This window comes from Schistocerca cancellata, chromosome 6 (assembly GCF_023864275.1).
Source record: "Schistocerca cancellata isolate TAMUIC-IGC-003103 chromosome 6, iqSchCanc2.1, whole genome shotgun sequence".
Classification (NCBI taxonomy): domain Eukaryota; kingdom Metazoa; phylum Arthropoda; class Insecta; order Orthoptera; family Acrididae; genus Schistocerca; species Schistocerca cancellata.
Window position 1 is genome coordinate 576,044,205 of NC_064631.1, and position 20,171 is coordinate 576,064,375.

The 20,171-nt window shown below is 40.3% G+C and overlaps 1 protein-coding gene across 2 annotated transcripts in view; it reads right to left on the reverse strand.

Moving 5' to 3' along the window:
* The window catches only part of LOC126191555 (serine/threonine-protein phosphatase 1 regulatory subunit 10-like), a 110,354-nt gene that overhangs the window by 67,698 nt on the left and 22,485 nt on the right, over positions 1 to 20,171 (reverse strand). For both annotated transcript variants that reach the window (XM_049932468.1, XM_049932467.1), the window contains one exon: positions 7,452 to 7,549. In XM_049932468.1, the coding sequence (XP_049788425.1) occupies positions 7,452 to 7,549 (98 nt within the window). The remainder of the gene's footprint in view (positions 1 to 7,451; positions 7,550 to 20,171) is intronic.

Sequence of the window (20,171 nt, forward strand, 5' to 3'; positions counted from 1 at the left end):
CCACCAAGATTACCAGATTTGAACGTGTGCGATTTCTGGTTGTGGGATTACCTAAAGGACAGGGTTTGTCAACAGGACACTAATACACATTGGAAGCTGGAGGTTAAAGGTGAGCAGTAGAGTAATCTCTAGTGCGGTTCCAGGCCATTGGGAATGCAGGTGTATGTTACATTGAGCAACATTAGTAACCTGGAATGTTAAACTTGTGCAATTAACAAATATTACCGTCACGTGTGGAAATTAAAATATGTTTCTTTCACCGTTTTATTCATTATTTCTATTCTGCATGTCCTTACAAATGTTTTCGTTAAGTATCATTGTACTACAATCACTTATTTTTCATGGGTGTCAATTATAACCACCCTGTATACAGTGAGGTAATGTTAAGTATGTCACAGTGACTGTAAGACATTGAAAAAAAGAATATGCATGATCAATATTGGGTGGCAGGGGCAGAGAGGGGAGAGGGGGGGGAGAGGGGGGGAGAGGGAGAGAGGGGGGAAGTGGGGGAGGGGCAAGTGGGGGGGGAGGGGCAAGTGGGGGGGGGGGAGGGACAAGTGGGGGGGGGAGGGGCAAGTGGGGGGGAGGGGCAAGTGGGGGGGGAGGGGCAAGTGGGGGGGGAAGTGGGGGGGAAGTGGGGGGAAGTGGGGGGGGGAAGTGGGGGGGGGGGGAGTGGGGGGGAAGTGGGGGGGGAGTGGGGGGGGGGGAAGTGGGGGGGGGGAGTGGTGGGGGGGGGGGGAGTGGGGGGGGGAAGTGGGGGGGAAGGGGGGAAGTGGGGGGGGGGAAGTGGGGGGGAAGGGGGGAAGTGGGGGGGGGGGGGGGGAAGTGGGGGGGGGAAGTGGGGGGGGGGGGAAGTGGGGGTGGGGGGGTGGGGGGTGGGGGGGGAAGTGGGGGGGGAGGGGGAAGTGGGGGGGAATGGGGGAAGTGGGGGGGAATGGGGGAAGTGGGGGGGAATGGGGGAAGTGGGGGGGAATGGGGGAAGTGGGGGGGAATGGGGGAAGTGGGGGGGAATGGGGGAAGTGGGGGGAATGGGGGAAGTGGGGGGGAATGGGGGAAGTGGGGGGGAATGGGGGAAGTGGGGGGGAATGGGGGAAGTGGGGGGGAATGGGGGAAGTGGGGGGGAATGGGGGAAGTGGGGGGGAATGGGGGAAGTGGGGGGGAATGGGGGAAGTGGGGGGGAATGGGGGAAGTGGGGGGGAATGGGGGAAGTGGGGGGGAAGGGGGAAGGGGGGAATGGGGGGAAGGGGGGAATGGGGGAAGGGGGGAATGGGGGAAGGGGGGAATGGGGGAAGGGGGGAATGGGGGAAGGGGGGAATGGGGGGAGGGGAAGGGAGGGAGGGGAAGGGAGGGAGGGGAAGGGAGGGGGAGGGGGTATAGGCACCATGCTACAGTAACTAAATGGAGAGAGAATGCTGGTTCTAGTCATCCAAATGTGAGGTAGCTAACTTCAGTCTCACTGGTTAAAGACACTGCCACAAGATACGACTATAAATTCAAAGGAAAGTGATGGGTCGATTTCCTAAACATATCAAAAGGAAAATTTGAGACAACTACTGTTATGAGGTATAATTGCTAGCTATTACTTACGCCTAGGAGGGAAAATATTTAGTACTGCTAGCAGACATACACAAACCACACTGTCCTTGCTGCAAGAACTTTTAGTTCTTGCACAAGAACTAGAAAGGGATAAGTTGGGGAACATTAAACAGGAAGAAGAGGCCACTCACAGCTGAAGATGAGAGGAACTACATGTTGTGAGAACAAGTCATCTGTAAAAGTGTTGGACATAAGTCAGAGGCAGATAAGACGACAACAACCTTCATCCATTAGGACATAGTGTCCTTCCACTATTGACAACACTATCAACTGAATGCATAGTCTGTTCCTCAAAATTATTTTACTTCTCATTACATAAACATCGTAAATAATAAAATACTTTACTGACCAATTCTGAGCATCAACACATTTCTAGGTCATTGAGGTGGTGAAAATTATGGCCACTAGTATGAACAGATTGCAATACGGTACAATAAACGGTGGGCCTTAGAAAGTGAAATGAAGTTTATCTCAGTCCACAACTACCAAACTATGTTTGTGTAAAAGTTTTCTTGCAACCTGTTACTAAGTTTTACTACAATATAAAGCTCTAGAGAGCACGTATTTCTTATGTTATAACATTTTCTACCACGGATTATTCTAAAAATTAGGTTCAGTAGTTTGAAAATGTTCATCTGGTGCGAGCAGTTTGTAGGAATTCTCTGCAAGTAAGTTTCTTCACTGCAAACTAATGTACCTCTGGTAAAACTAGTATATAGGTCTAAATTGTGTTTCGCTTTCTCCTTTTAATAGCCCCATTTTTAAACAACTGAAATTTGTAGACGCAGTCTTGGTAAAAAATTTATTTGTACTGGTAACTGCTTTTACTACATCAAGAAATATGCAGTAAAATTCTTTTCACCAAGACTTAATATGAACATTAGCTTTATAAACTGCAGCTGTTCACACTATTTTACTTCAGAGATACATATTTTAATTTTTCTGGAAATAGCAGACCCACAGCTACACTTTACTGTTTTTATTTTATTTACTGAATTAGTTTAAAATGACACAGAAGTAAGCAGCTGAAATAAGATTTCAGTACCAGATAAACTGAATAAGAATCAGCCACATAAGGAAAGAAATAAACATATTGAACGGCAGAAACAAAACAGAGGACTACAAAAGAGAATGATCAGTGATAGACTACCATACAAGGAAAGAAATTTTAACACAGTAGGCTGAAGTAGTCTGGGATGACATATTTCTTTCCTTGAGACTAGTTTTAGGGCCACAACAGCTCCATTCTCAAGAACTCATTCTTGTGCTCACTCAACCTATAATCTAACATCATCACTGGGCAGTGATTTGGGGAGAAACTGAAGAGCATGCCACTGATGACTCGCTCTTAATGTTAGAACAAGCATTTCTCTGACTGTTTGCAATTTATATAAAGAAAGTAACCAGAAGGAAATTTAAATGCCAGGAAACCATTTTTGCAACCAGTGTCAGAACACACTATTCCCACTATTTTTAAATGAATAAATAATGAATGTATCACAACATTTCACTGATACTGAAAACTGACAAGAATTTAAAAAAGAAATTCCTGAACACCTTTGTATGGGAATGAGACCTGCGCCATGGGAAATCCGGAAAAGAAGATAACTAGAGGCATTTGTAAAATGGCACTCAGGATGCTGTTGACTACCAAATGGACATTTTGTATACAATTGGTTGGTATTTGAAAGAATAAGTGGGGAGGAAGTATATGGTTATGACAAGAAGCAACATGTTAGTTTGCATCCAGGAATCAGTAACTTTGTGCAGGTTGGAGCAGCAGAGTGAAAACTGTGGTCATGCAGAGATCTGAAGAAATTGAACATATTGTGGAAGATGTTGGGTGTGGATTATCATATTTACTCGAATCTAAGCTGCACTTGAATCTAAGCCGCGTCTGAAAAATGAGACTCACTAATCAAGGAAAAAAATTTTCCTGAATCTAAGCCGCACCTGAATTTTGAGACTTGAAATTCAAGGTGAGAGAAAAGTTTTAGACCACACCTCCAAATCGAAATAGAGTTGGTCCATTGTAACATGAAAGACAATTTAGGTCAAATGGATGAAGATACAGCTACATGTAGTTTGGTTCGAGTCTTAAGATAAGCAGTTAAGCTTTAACAAGTAGCCATTGCTATGTTTCAGGCGCTCCGTCCGAGTACCCTTCCTTTTTCACGTGCTTCGTCTGGTTTGAATTAATTGCTTATTTTGCTTTGATCTGATAAGTGCTGTTCTCTTTGCTGAAAATGCATTATTGTACTGTGTGATGCATTATTTATCTCATTCTGGTAATGAGTTTTTACGATCTGTTGCCGTTCACGGCATGTCTTGCTTTTGTGAGCACTGCCGCCGCTTACAATAAAAAATAGAGAGGAATTGTATCATTAGTGAAACAATGGCAAGAGACTGCTATTTGTTGTTACTTACACTGCTGCTTTCTTTGATAATGATCAACAATAACCAAATAATGGACTGCATATGATAGAAAATGTTCTGAACAAGAGTTTAGTGAAAATTTTTCTCCGTCTGAAAATCTTTGCAAACGCCTCTTTAGTACATTACATTCTGCACAGAAATTAAGAGTCATCTAAGATTTAAAAATCTAGTCAGTTGCCATGCTTCATTTCTAACCGAATCACTATTCAACATAAGAATAATACAAATATAAACATGAGATGATATGTATATTCTCCTGAGTTTGCTGTTGTCTCACTCTAGTTTCGTAGTTTATTAGGCAGACACGATTTAAATGAGATAGCAGCAAACACGAAAGAATACATGGCATAATGTTTACATTTGTATTATTCTTATGGTGAAGAGAATACTGCATGCGATTCACAATTCATGAAAGTTCCTATTAGCAACGATCTCTTGTCACAGGCAGGAAAAAATTCAGAACAGAGTTGGACATATTGACATACATCCCGAACAGTCTTGCCAGTCAGATTTTCATAGTAGATTTTTAGTGATGACTTCAAATGCAGAGTGTGTGGTTGTCTTCAGTCTGTAGACTGGTTTGATGCAGTTCTCCACGCTTTTCTATCCTGTGCATTGCAGAGTAGCAACACTTATAACATAAGAATGAAAATAAGTTAGAAATTAAACGCTGAAATTTAAAACAAAATTTTATTAGGTTTGTAATACATTATACGAAATGTTTAAAATATCAGTCATGATTCTGAATCACTATCACCTGATTCTCTGTTGCTCATTTCTTCATAGAGAGCATCGTCCTCCGTACCATCTAATGCATTGGATACCGAACCTTTTTTAAATGCTTGTCGCACACTCTGATTTGGAACACACTTCCATGCATCATAAATCCATTGGCACACTTGCGTCAAACCTTCACGTTTTACACGTCCTGTTGGTGCCAGCTGTCTGTTGCTTTTCGAAAGCCAGTTTGTGTTAATGTGTTTCAGCTTCTCATCTTCTACCCTCTCTCTCTCTCTCTCTCTCTCTCTCTCTCTCTCTCTCTCTCTCTCTCTCACACACACACACACACACACACACACACACACACACACACACACACACACACACACACACACACACCCCACTGACACAGAGGTATTGACGCCAGTATTTATCATTGTGCCTGCAAATCACACCTGTGTAGCGCTACATATATTCGACGTCAGAAGTTAGTTGTGGCGGCACCTACCAACATTTTTCAGAACTTCCACTTACTTTGCACTCGATTCTAAGCCGCAGGCAGTTTTTTTGGATTACAAAAACTGGAAAAAAGTGCGGCTTAGACTCGAGTAAATACGGTACATGTAGAGGCAAAACAACGGAACTAAAAATTGGATGAGAGGAAATGGGTCGATCCAGTAAAATTTCTGATTTACTTTTAAAAACTGAACCTCCTTTGAGATCAACGTTAAAGGGAAAGATTAACAATATTTAAATTACCCACTGCCTATTCCCTTAGTGGTTATAGTTCAACTGGAGGTTCAGAGCCTCCGAGGAGATCAGAGGACACAACAGAAAGTTAGAGTAATACACAAAAGTCTAAATGTAATTCCAGACAACTTTACGAAATAGAACCGGAATTTTGACTGAATTTTAAGGGTTCTTCGTCAGAACACTGCTACCTGCCTTATGATCAAGTCACAATGTAAGAGCTTGTTAGAGTAGGAGAAGTACAATACTGTCAATATGAACTTGCCATCAACTGTGATTAATAGCATCTAGCAATATGACCGGAAGATCCCCCCTCCCTGTGACAACCCCTTACCAACATCCATAACATCCCAAAGAAAGGGATGTGAGACAGAAGACCAAGTCTATCAGCCATTACATACCACAAGTCTAACTTTACAGACTGTTGATTATATAACTATTACGAATATTTACAGCCCAATATAAATCAATCTGAATGGCTACTAAAGGGTCTACAGAGGCCACCTTGATGAAGTAAGAAGCTTGTAGTGGTGTGTGTCTTCAAACCAAAGTAATTGAGCCAATTTCCAATTTCATACAGGTTTTTAACAGTCTCTGGGGCCGAAGGTTGAAAATGGTGTGCATTACATAAGTTTTAAGTAGGCTTCACTGATACACACACCCAGTCAGAACAATAAGCCAAGTGAGTGACCAAACTAAGTCATTAGTAAATACAAGACAATTTCCAGTAGAAATCTTTGTTTCAGTAGTAGCAAAAGGGAGAAAATCTACCTTAAATACATGGTTCATAACTACTAATTAACTTATCTGCATCTTTTAATGGTGTAACCTTACTTCCACTACCAATACTTCAGTACTAATATTGTTTGTTCCCTTTCTGTTGTCAATGAAGAGGTAGTTCTCTGCACAACTGATTTATCATCCTTCCTTCAATCTCTGTCTTATGCTAACATATTCCTACTTTTGAAACAAGACCTCTCACCTATTGTCATAGTTTGACAACTTGGTTTAATATAATTCAATAGAGCAGCTAGTACAGATAAGCTTCATGAAACCAATCTGATTCAAATCATTTCAAGACTTCAGGTTTTCAACCTCCTCACTTTATCTTATCTTACTTCATAAATTATCTCATGTAATGAGAAAAGAAACTTCCTTATAAATTTGGCAAGCCACTTCCTTATATAAAACCCACAAATGCAACATGAATGGAAGAAATAGCTGATATGTTCTCCCTATTGCATACAGAGAGGACACCTCAGCAAGGCAAATGTTTACATTATTCAGTAAAAATATACAGATAAATTCTAAGCTTGCAATGGAAATGGTTTCCATAAAGAACTTTTGAAGCCGAAGGGTATGAGAAAATCACCACAGGTCAAATGTGATACATTTGGTAACAAGTAAATGTACAATTTACTAAACTTAGTGCACAGCAACTGCTATAGGAAACCTCTTTCTTCTTTGATAAGCACAGTTACTTTTCATTATTAATGACACATTATACTTTTGGTTCGAATGCATTAAGAGTACTACAATCTGACAAAGTTCCACTGAGGAAATATCACTTTTGCTAAATATCTTCACAAACTGTTGTCTGGATTATGGCCTGCCCTCAGAAGCTATTATGAATCTACAATTCATAAGCAACAATGAATCCCACAGAAATTTGGTCTGAAGGAGTTTAAACATATCCTTCTTTGAAAGTGGCTCTCACTGACAGTATCCTCTTCTTTAACATTTTCAGATAATTTATCGCCATTAAGATCAATAATTGGTTTGTGATACAAACAAATCTATTAAAAGCTGAACTTATTGCATTTGAATTCCAAAGATCATTTTTTGCTATGAAAAGAGATGGAGAAAAAACAAAAAACAAATTTCTAAATGAGCAATTTGAGAGCAGTAATTTTATGATGACTGCAAAGTATTAATGTTGTACAACTCACCTAGCAAGTCTTTGGACTTCCTCGTGACTTTTTATTCCTCCATCAGGTGACAACAGAACACTGAGGCAGCGGAGAAGCTGTAGCGGATCAATGCGTGGCTGCAAAAGAAAAGGAGAATTATAACCAAATAGAAATGTGCTGCAGCAACTATTAAACACATAACAGATGTAACATTCCTGTCACTGCTGAAAAGGTTGGACTTGCTATGAGGATGAGAGTAACCAAAAATGTCCCCATTTCAGTGTCTTATTTGTTGGCTTTTGTAATGCAAGGATTGGAAAAGAGAAAGTGTTATGAAATAAGGACTGAACAAATCACAGAAAACTGTTTGATGATTAACATTATGACCTACACTCATGCTCTTAAATTAAGAATAATCGCAGAATGCGGTGCCACACAATGTAGCACTACACAAAACTGGCGCTAATAGCTCAGACAAATAGGGAACATACACGACACAGATCTGTAAGTCCACAGCATTGGTGATAAGTTGAGAAAACCATTCCAAAACACATGTGCTACAAAATACCACTGTTTCCTGAGCATGTACCCCGACATCAATATAGGATATAACCACCATGCACAAGTACAAAGGCTGCACAACGGGTTGGCATACTCTGGATCAGGTGGTCGAGCAGCTGCTGGGGTATAGCCTCCCATTCTTGCACCAGTGCCTGTCAGAGCTCCAATACGTGGACTGAGAGAACCCCAGACGTGCTCGATGCGGTTTAGGTCTGGAGAACAGGCAGGCCACTCCTTTCGCCCAATACCTTCTGTTTCAAGATACTTGTCCACGATGGCAGCTCAGTGGGGCCATGCATTATCATCAGTCAGGAGGAGGGTGGCACCCACTGCACCCCTGAAAAGGCGGACATACTGGTGCAAAATGACGTCCCAATACACCTGACCTGTTACAGTTCCTCTGTCAAAGACATGTAGGGGTGTACGTGCACCAATCTTAATCCCACCCCACACCACAAACCATGACCTCTATACAGGTCCCTTTCAAGGACATTAAGGGGTTGGTATTTGGTTTCTGGTTCACGCCAGATGAAAACTCATTGAGAATCACTGTTCAGACTATACCTGGATTCGTCTATGAACATAACCTGGGACCACTGTTCCAATGGCCGTGTACTGTGTTCTTGACACCAGGATTTACGGGCTCTCCTGTGACCAGGGGTCAGTGGAATGCACCTTGCATGTCTCCGGGCAAATAAACCATGTCAGTTCAGTCACCTGTAGACTGTGTGTCTGGAGACAACTGTTCTACTGGCTGCAGTAAGGTTCCGAGTAAGGCTACCTGCAGTACTCCGTGGCCGTCTACAGGCACTGATAGCGAGATATCGGTTTTCTTGTGGTGTTGTACACTGTGGACGTCCTGTACTGTAGCACCTGGACATTTCCTGTCTGCTAGAATCATTCCCATAATCTTCAGATCACACTTTGTGACACACGGAGGGTCCATGCTACGAACTGCTGTTTTTGACCAGCCTCCAGTCGCCCTAGTATTCTACCTCTCATAATGCCATCAATGTGTGTCCTTTCAGCCATTTTCAACACACAGTCACCATTAGCACATCTGAAAACGCCTGCACACTTACTCGCTGCATCATACTCTGGCATGCACCAACACACCTCTGCGTATGTGGACTGCTGCCAGCACCACTGTGCGACGACCTCAGGACAAATTCACCGCATGGCCATACCCCGAGGTGATTTAAGCTGGAAAACTGCCCACCAGAGTGTTGTTTCACCATGTATCAGAATTATCCTTAATTTATGGGCATGAGTGTAGATGGCCACAAATAAAATTACACGAAGAAGGAAAGGTAGACTACAACCATCAAATTTGAAGTGGGCATCTAACAGTATGAAAACTGCTGCATGTCTGAATATTCAGAAAACAAAAACAATATCAATTACACATAGCTAATGTAATATGGTCAATGATTATGACTGTAACTTGCACATTCCATGGGGACATTAACTGGTGTAACTACAAAGAAATTACCAAAATCGAGGACGAATGCAAGCACAGTATTCGTGACGAAAGTGTTTCAGTTATTTTGCAGACAAAAAGCAACAGACACATGAGACATGGCTGTTCATCAAGATACTTTTCTTAACTACTGTATAGAGGTGTTGTCATAGCTTAGTATCAGCATAAAAATAGGGTGCCCAGGTGCCAAAGTTCCAAATCTCCTGAGAAACAATGGTTCTACTCCTTTTTAAATGGGGATGTATTCACTTTATAATCTGATTCAAATCGGCTGCCATTAAACATTGAAGGCATGATGCTGCGGCATTATTGTGTTATATACTGTCTGCAGGCAGCCACCACATTGCTCCACCCTCTGCAAGGGTAGTAAATCACTAAGTCTCTTGTCTTCTATAAAAATTGCAGGAATAATACAACACTCACGTACTGTATAAATTCCTTTAGCACCTCTATGCATATCAAAAATCTGTTCTTAATCTTTATTAGAGCTGAGGCTGTAGACTTTTTATTTGGAATTTTTGCCCATTCTCATTTTTATTTATCTATTATAATATTTAAAAGATTGGTTGAAAACAAAAGACAATGTAATCTATTTACACTGCCTGTACAATATTGTCAAAATTTATTTTTCAATACCTGATTTTCATCCTTTTGGATGGTTATCATTATATAAACATTTAAAAGGAATTCTTTCACCAAGGATGAAATAACACGCATGAAGATTTCAACAAAAGGTTTTGTAAATAAAATTAAAGTCAAGAAAAATGAGTAATGTTTACCTCCGCAATAACATGAATGAAAATATAAAATGCAAAGGAAAAACATTGCCATACATAAAAATAATTCAAATCACATGGACACAAACGGAGGGGGGGGGGGGAAGAAAATGTAAGTACAAACTGAAATCAGATAAGTTCAGATAACTGAAATGATGCATCACAGCATTAGAAATGAACAACTTTTATTTAATAACAGAATTAAAATAACGATCGTGAGGATGGAGGGTGGGGGTGGGATCGACGGAATGTGCCAGGACTCGAACCGAACCAACAATCGTTTTGAAATTAGTGATACTGTCAAGGGTCTAGTCGAACACAAGACACTGAAATTATTTTTTGGCGATCACCTGCAAACTAAGTTCAATAGATGTAGAGTGGTACCTGAGACCCTAAACCTACACTACCATATAGGTGGTTTCAAAAAATCCCTCTCATTTCTGTTGACCCCTCCTTGTTAGATGAGAACTTGCAGATACAATACTTTGCACACTGGAAGTGGAAAAACAGTGGAAGCCAACAACACCAGACTTCCATTGACGTATTTGTGGCAGGAGCAATTCCAAATGCTCGCTGTCAAATGCCTACATGGAAAGCAGGACTATAAAGACCACAGAGTGAACTTTGGAATGAATCCTTTAGCCTTCATTAATATATTGATTAGGTGAAACTACTATAGAAAACTGACGCCTCACTAAGCCTTAACATGCGGGTTTTGCAGACATACTATCACATCAAAGAGTGTACTATGATAAGAACTTACATGATGTGTGTGGCATTCAACATTATATATTCCTCAGGTAGCCTCCGATCAACTGTTTCCGGTCATGTAGCTTGTTTGGAAATTTACCCAAGTCAGTACATTCCACTTGACAAGTTTCTGCACGTATAACTGGCTGTGACAGTGTTTTGTGTAGACATGTTAAGAAACAACAGCTCTTTACAACTAAATACGGCCATGCAAAGATGTAATGTCAGGACTAGGATTGTGGTGCTTCCAAGAGTTGGGAATTGGGGGCATAACATGCCACCTCGTAACACAGATGTGGATGAAAGTGTTGCAGGGAAGTGGATAACTGTAGGATCCCAGATACACTACCATTTGTGGAAATTGCAACACCAAGAAGGAAACACATGAATTCAATTTAGTAATAACACAGGTTAGGTACATGACGAGTAACAAATGATTACCCTTTCAAATCTGTACATGTCCTTTGAGCCTTACTTTCCAATATGTCATGTGGCCACCATGCACTGCAATTAAAACTGCTATAGGCCGTGGCATTGAATCAATAAGGTCCTGAATATGTTACTGGGGGATTTCACTTCATGCAGTTTGTATCCGAGTCCACAAATCTGTGACACCAGTTACTGGAGGACAGTGACGCATCATCAGGTACTGACCAACCACATCCCAGACATTTTCGAATGGCGACATGTCTGGCAAACACGCAGACCAGGGAAGCAATGTTACTCGTCACTTTTCAAAGATGGCCTGTATATTCTTCGCAATATTTAGCCGGGCACTGTCCTGTTGAAATGTGGCCTGTGGAGATGCCTGAAGGGGGAGTACCTCAAGCTCCACAACTTCTGTTAGGTACCAGTTGCTGTTCATAGTGCCTGCAATACGTACAAGGCAAGATTGGTTGTTGTAACCAATGGCATCCCAAACCATCACACCTGGTGTTTGTCCACTATGCTGCTCCACAATGCAGCCCACCAGGTTGCACTCACCACGGTACTGCCAGACATGTATGTGCCCATCAGTATAGGACATGTTGAGTTGGGACTCATCCGAAAAAATTACATGTTGCCACTCAGCACCCTCGTAAAGTGTTCATGTGCCCATTGCAGTCAGGGGAGCTTGTTACTTCTGGTCAATGGAAGCCGACATAATAGCATGTGTGCAACCAGTCCAACCTGCAGCAGATGGCAACAAACTGTCGATACAGACAAGTTCACACCTGTTGCAGCACTCCAGCGACAAGCCAACACTGTGGATGACACTGTATGGTCCTCGTAATGGAAGTCATCCCATGCTGTGGCCATGTTCCGTGGTACAGTTCCCACTCTCTGCTGTCTACAACCTTCCTCTATCCACTGCTTCCACACACACATCAATGTCGTAGCAGCATGCCTGTGCGAGCTGAAATATCACAGTATGACAACCCCATTTCCCGGAGACCGAAAAATCTGCCCCGTTCGAACTCGCTCACATGCCGATATGGCTCCCTTTGACATCGGCGAGGCATACTGGCACTCACTGTATTGTTTCCACCTTGTGTGCAGCTCTGTACTGGCTACACTACGTGCAACACTGACCCTGTTGGACGACACGAGCGGGCTCTGCTCTGCTCGGCCTACGTGTACCCCACCTCACGCAAAATTTATCACGTATTGCTTCCACACCCGTTGCCACTTTCTTCAAGTGTGGCGCTATTCGGGTAATTGCTTCTTGGTGTTGCACTTTTCACAAACGGCAGTGTAGCTGTTTGTGGCATTTGCAATAAGACAAAGAAGCTGTGTTTGTTGAAATCTTATGGGAGGTAATACCATGTAGTTCCAACCTAATACCATTTCCGTGGGATCATGTGACACTATTAAGCAGTAGTCACTATCTTTGTGAATGGCCTCATGACAGGATGTTATTTATAAATACCACAAAATATTATTAAGTATTTACCAGGTATAACTAAAACTAAGTCTGGAAACATGTAATCTTCAGTAATGGACCTGCATTTTCTCCAACTGAAGCCGGACTGCTCCATTCATGTAGGCCTCAAGGAGCCGAACTCAGTTTTCGTAATGCCTCTACCTCGGCATGATGCTCTAATGTTCATGTCACTGGATGGGGACATGTATCACCTGCGAGACTGTAATGCTTGCTGTATTGATACTACCACCAGAATTGATAGGTAACTTCACAGAATGTCCAATGTTACCTTCATTAGGGAGTGATATCCATTATATGCGATTAAATTGCAGCACTCAATCCTCCACAGAGGAAACTATGAGGTAGAACTAATTTGTTGGCCTACAGAGGCACATTACATAGGACCGACTATATAAAGCATTTTACCTTAGATTAACACAGAAAATGATCTCAGATCATTTGCAGATTGTATCACTGTAAAGTAGGACCAACTTTGGCAAAAATTCGTGGATGAAGTTGGGTTCACAATGTAATCGTCAGTTCAGATGCAGTCACATCACAAAACAATTTTATTTTGTGCAAGTACAAATGAAATAACAAAGAAATTGTTATAAACATGTAAATGTCACTACACCACTCCTACACTGCTGAACCTCAAAATGTATTTTTCAATCTTAAGGTTATGTAAAGGAAATTATCAGCTATGTATATTATAAATGCAGACAATAGTTGAACCCATAACAATACTTTGAGACATCTCATAACTTGACAGACACTCAGTAGCATAGTAAGAAAGGAAAATTCGAAACATCTGCCATGAACAGTGAAGTATGTGCATTTTGACACCATCTCTTAAATACACTCTCTCAGCTCGAGTAGCAGTAACTACACAATGTGTTTTAATTTTTTTTAACTACCGAAAATGTGCATAAGCTTCTATAACAACTATGCCAAAACTGATAAATGATGCGTAAGTAAGTAAAAAGCAAGTTCTTTAACAATGTGTTTCAGAGATTGCTCGTGGTGGAGTTTCAGTAGCTTAGAGGTTGCCATCTAGCTTACAGTGCAGGGGTCACAGTTTCAAACCTAGGTCAGTTCCTGGAATTTTTTTTCCCCATTTGATACTAGTATCTCTATTGGGCTAATCATAAAGATTATTGTAATAACACACTGTTTTAAAACCCCTCTACTTTTCGTTTTCCAAATGTTCTGCACCACTGTAGTGGGCAGCATTCTGTGTACCTACATAGTGGGAATTATACTGTTTCCTTTCGTCCAATGTGTGTACTGACAATGACAAAGGACAAACCTATTTTTGGCATCAAACAACCTATTTTTTGGAATTAAATGAAAAATAATTTAAGCTGATGATTCACTGATTATTAGTTGTAACTAAGGTTGACAGCACAGAACGCTGAGAAAGTATCTGCCAAAAACAAACAGAAGAATCCAGCCACTGACTCCCATGTGCATACTACTTTTAACATAATGATTTTATGCCACAGGAAGCTTTTAGATGGTGGCTGCCAATTCACTTAAAACAGATGTAGCAACAGCTTGCATAGCTGTGCACATGGTATCAGCCTGCACTGCCTCACTGAAGAAAGAATTAATCGAAATGCCCATGGGCAAAAATGACGTGAGAAAACCCAGTGTTATTTTACCATACACCAGCAGTTCGTTTACCCGGTGATGTAAGCACTGTTTACTGTTCTCTCATCCCCATAGAACCCCCTGGTTGAAAAAAGTGAATAGACATTTAGGAATCATTACCGATAGTTTTCGTTAAAAGTTCAAGCAATCTCAGATGCTAGTTTAATTAAAGCATATTAAAATGTGCACAAGGCACCACATACAATAAAGGGACGAAAATCTGCACATGAAGAAATTACAACACCAACAAAAAAGGAAAACAACAAAACAGGTGTCACAATGTAATGACTGGAATGTATAAACAATGTATTAGCGTTAAGACAGTTACACATATTGCTTGTTGGTCATAGTAATTTTATCAGGTGTTTTTTTGCATTCTATTGTCTTTATGCTTGACCAATATGATTTCTAGGAATAAATCTTTATTGTCATGACACCTTTGATTATAAATACTATGTAGCTACAATGTACAATTAATGTCTGCATTCGAAGTGAGATAACAGCATCAATAGTAAATTTTAGCAGTGTTGTCAAGGATGTTTTGTGCTAGTTAAGATCAATGATGAACCACCTCCAGTTGATCCAATTTTAGTTTTATACAATTGAGCAGAGTCCTGAACAGAGTTCAATTTTGAAACAAATGTCAAAATTCACTTCCAGTCAGCAATGTTTATACAATCAGCCCCTGAATCGCATAGTAAAGGTATTAGTTGAGGTTCGCTAACATATAGAAAACACCTAACTGAAACAGCTTTAAAAATGAGAACCAGAAACAATATATTACACAAACTCTCCGGAACAAGCTGGTGAGCTAAGGCATCAATACTCAAAACAACTGCCCTCTCTCTTGTATACTCTGTTGGGGAATATTGTAGCCCAGTATGGCTGAACAGCGCTCATACAGCCATGGTAGACACGCAGCTGAATGTAGCCATGAGAAGCTTATCCGGGACAATAAAATCAACACCCACAGAATGGCTACCTGTTCTGTCTAATATTGCACCACCGAAGTTATGACGTCAAGCAGCGTTGAAAAGGAATTGGGAGAAATGCTCCAAGAATCCCGAGTTACCGCTACACCAGGACTGTGATGCCACTCAAAGGCAACGTCTTAAGTCCAGGAAACCCTCCTGGAGACTTGGAAAAAGGCTTACTTCTGAAGGATTCCAACCAGAAACAGCATGGCGGGAAGAATGGTTCGCAGCCAATTCCAATTCTGCAGGTCTCATTGCTGATCCTACACTAGTCCCTCCTGGATTCCACTTACCTAGGAGGTCGTGGACCACCCTAAATCGTATAAGCACCAAGCACGGAAGATGCCAGGACTTGAAGCATAAGTGAGGAATCGCTGAAAGTGCCAAGTGTGACTGCGGACACCAACAACAAACAATACACCACATAGTCACAGACTGTCCCCTACGGAAATATGCTGGAACTCTGACCAGCATACATGAGGTCTCTGAGGAAGCAATCTCCTGGCTTGATACTTTAGATATTAACCTATAGTTTTTATTACAACTTGAAGCTCTGTCATATTACTGTTTATAAAAACCACATTTTCTCTTTTACATTTAACTCATCCTAGTGTTTTTATTGATATGTATATTATTGATTTATCGATCTAATCTAAGACTTTTATTACCATAAATGAATGTAATCTATTTTATTTGTAGTATATGCATATTGTGTTACCAGTAACATCATTGCTGTTCAATTCAAGTAATGTATCCTTGATGCCAAACGAAATAATAAAAAAAAGTTGAGGTAAGAAACACAGGATATAAGTAGTAACTTTGTTTTCCCACATCAGCCTCTTTGGTTACGTCATGTCAGGAAAGTTTGAACTGAATAAGATTATTCGTTAATCATATAGTATCAGTATGAAATCGCACAATGTAGCTCCCAGTAGTGGTGCCTTAACTAAATGCAAACCTGCAGTTAACAGGAGACCTTTTAAAATCCAAAATTATTTCTTAAACCTAACAGTGCAGCACCAAAATAATTTGGATCTTAATACAGATAACAGGCGAGTCTTGTGGAGTAATGGTGCAAAAATATTTTTCTTACTTTGAGTACTGATGTATCAATGCATGGAGGTCAAGTTGGTAACAACCACAGGATGTTCTCCACCTCATATAAAACACTTATTTTCTCTTATGTAAATATCTTTGGTATCTATTCCTATTTACAAACATGGCAAATGAATGAGAGAAAAACTGTTGCATGTACTTTACAGATTTATTATGAAGCCTTCAATTAATACACACAAAAGTTTTTATGCAACAATGGAAAAAACAGTAATGAGTACATAAAAAATTTAAACGGAATCGTACCATAAAGTTGAAATTTTTAAGCTACTCTTCGCCAGGCAACTATAATATCTGCAGTCTCTATTCACTGACCAACAATCTGACATGAACCAACAGCAATAATAGTCTACGGGATATTGTTTTACCACAATTAAATTAGAAAATATATGTGCTGTGTTGGAGAAAGACTGTTCATGTTGTTAAGGTAAATAGAATAGTTCGGTGTCTTATCACTAGGAAGCATCAGGCTTTGTACAGCCCATATGTATAACAACCGAGTACATCCAAGACATTGGGCTTTTCACATACTAATGTCATGGGTGTAACATGCATATTTCGAATGCCACTACAGTCACTGCCACAGACGAAAATGGACCACAGTACAGCAAATCACTCCCCATTTCAATGCAACATGTGAGCAGTCATGCCACTAAGAGCCCTGCCTCACTATGGGGTACAAAAGCTGGTACTTAACTCATGTGCTTCTGCCCACAGCACAACAAAGGACACAGGGGCACTAGTAAATGGCCACACCCTATTCTTAAAAAAATTTAACTCTCATGTACAAAACAGCTTCAAACTTCTGATTGCATTGCAAATTAGCTAGTGTGAAATATTTGAAGTGAGAAAAGTTTACAAAAGAGTTGAAATTATGGTTCAAGATTAATGGAATCCACTAAATGCTCTTATTAGGGAGCACTGGATACATATAATCTGGGAAATTTGCCATCCATTTAAAACCAAAGATAGTTTTCACACACCTTCAATGTCATACAATGATATAATTTTGCAGGTAAATTCACACCTGATATCAAAGTCTTATGTAATGAACAACGAGAAAGTAGTAAGTGAAAAACTTTTTTCCTGTCTTTTTTGTATTTTTTTGTAAAGGTTTAAAATTATGTGTAAGGATTTTCAGATGTTTCTAAGTGCACTCTTTCTCAAACACTGGATGAATAAAGTCTAGGTAGCATGTGCACTGTGAATTAAGCTGCCTCAAGATTTTATATAACACACAGCTTCCTATGTTCATATGTGACATTGTATTAAACCTTTCATATAAAATTATCTCTCTTAATGAGTAGATTATGACAGAACTTTAAATTCAGTTAGTCATTATATGAAATACTGAAAAATCAAAATTTTTGTTGCCCCTGGAAACCATTAAACAAACTGCAACTGGGTCCGTGCACCATGAACCAGGCTCGCAATTTAGCAATAGAGAGAGGAGCACCACCATTGGATACACAACATTTTGAAAAGGTGATCTGGACAGACGATTCACAGTACACCTTTGTACAAGTTGACAGCAGGATGTAAGTGCAAAACCAACTGAGACAACACATCTGCTAAAATGACAAATTGCAAGAAGATGACGTTTGGTGCGAGGACTTGTTATACAGGCTTAAACGTAAATAATTCATACATTAATAACCTCATCAGCAAATGGTACAGAAAAACTATCTGATCACAAACATTCATTTGTTGGCCTACAGCATTCCAAAGGTGACCTGTATTATCAGCGAGACAATGCAATGCAGTCTATCAGGTTACTTCACCTCAGTTGTAATGAGGATGCCTGGGACACATTTATGGGTGATGTAAACCTGTTTCAGTTTTGAGCGACATCAGAGAGTTATAAGTTGTGTTTTAGATGATACTGATCGAGATGGCTTCCCATCTGTATTAGTGCCTTCTGGAGTTAATGACAATATGTCGCCACCATTCTATATCGTCCTAGAGGGATGTGTGAGAATCAATTTAGAAATTTGTCTAATAACAAAGACAATTTTTTTGTAGTTCTGAGTTCTCTGACAAACTTGGTCTACTCTTTTTCTCTTCCAATGTTGAGAAGGTATTTTTTTCATCTATAGATACCATTTTTATACAATTACGACCAATTTTCACACACACACACACACACACACACACACACACACACACACACACACACACACACACACACACACTTTTCATTCTGTATTTTCTCTGTCCATCCTTCTGATGTAGCGTCAAATTTCAAGCACTTCCAGTCTATTCATAATCCAAATCTGGCTTCTACAATGCCAATACTTAGTGATAAACTGCTTTGCCACTGCAATTAGTACAGACTTTTAGTCCTGTCACAAAGATTTCATACAGGAGAACATCTCTTTGGTCACCCAATCCTCTCTGCACAATCAATGTACACATCAAACACATTTGCACCTACTAAACTAATACCTGCCTTGTTCATGTTCTACTGTAATGCGATATTAAATATTCTTAGTGGAATACAAAACACAACTTCACCCGTCACAATTTCAGTAGAGTCTGCACAACTTATTTTGACTAACAACCATGGTGCTGGGAACCGAAAAATAACCATTCAGTCCAAAATCATCAAGTACTGCAACTGTTTATACCATCACTGTAGAATGTTTCTCCTTGTTAACAGAGCCACAACCTCGTCCCTGCTTGCATCACTTCATCACCATCAAAAAAAGTGAAAGTGTTCTTTAAGTTCTGGAAACACATGAAATGTGGACGAGGCCAAGACGGAACTGTCTGCAGGACAGCTGATGACAGTGAAACCAATGTGTCTGCTTGTTACAGATGTCACTGTGCTCATGTGCATCCTGGCATTGTCACGTTGAAGGGAAAGATGACTGCAAATATATGGACATGAAGAATAAAGATGTTTTGCTGTCATAGTACCAATATCTGTAGCGCGTTTGAAAATCAATGTTACAACCCCAATCATCCAGCAAACAGCAATTCCAGATGTGATACGTTTTATACTCCCTTTACACTACCAATCCAATTACACCTTCAAACAGCAACTTTAATTATTTATTCTACAATTAAAAATCTCCCAGTGTTTCCAGCTTACTCTGTTCATTTCACTGGCAGTAAAGTATTAGTGTTGCTGTGTGATTCTGAAGCCTATTTTGCATTAAAAAAAACATTAATAACAAAGTCCTCTTCCCACACTAACTACATTTGAACCATTATGTTTTAGGTTTAGTCTCCAATGTGAACACTTCAAGGTACAGAAGACTGGAAGGGAAAGATTGACTACAAGCTACGCTTACCATACCAGACTATCATTCCTGTTACTGGGAAGGTTCCTAAATCCTGGGAAAAATATTACTGTACAGCACCTACATATCAGCTTTTTGAAAGACATTTTACAAAACTGAGGGTGGTTAAGGGAATGTGCACTTTGAGACAGGCTGTGTACCTATCCCCCCCCCCCCCCCTCTCTCACGGCACACGCACACAAAAATCAAATACAAGTTGGTTCACCTATAGACCATAACTTGAACTGGTACTAGCATATGACGT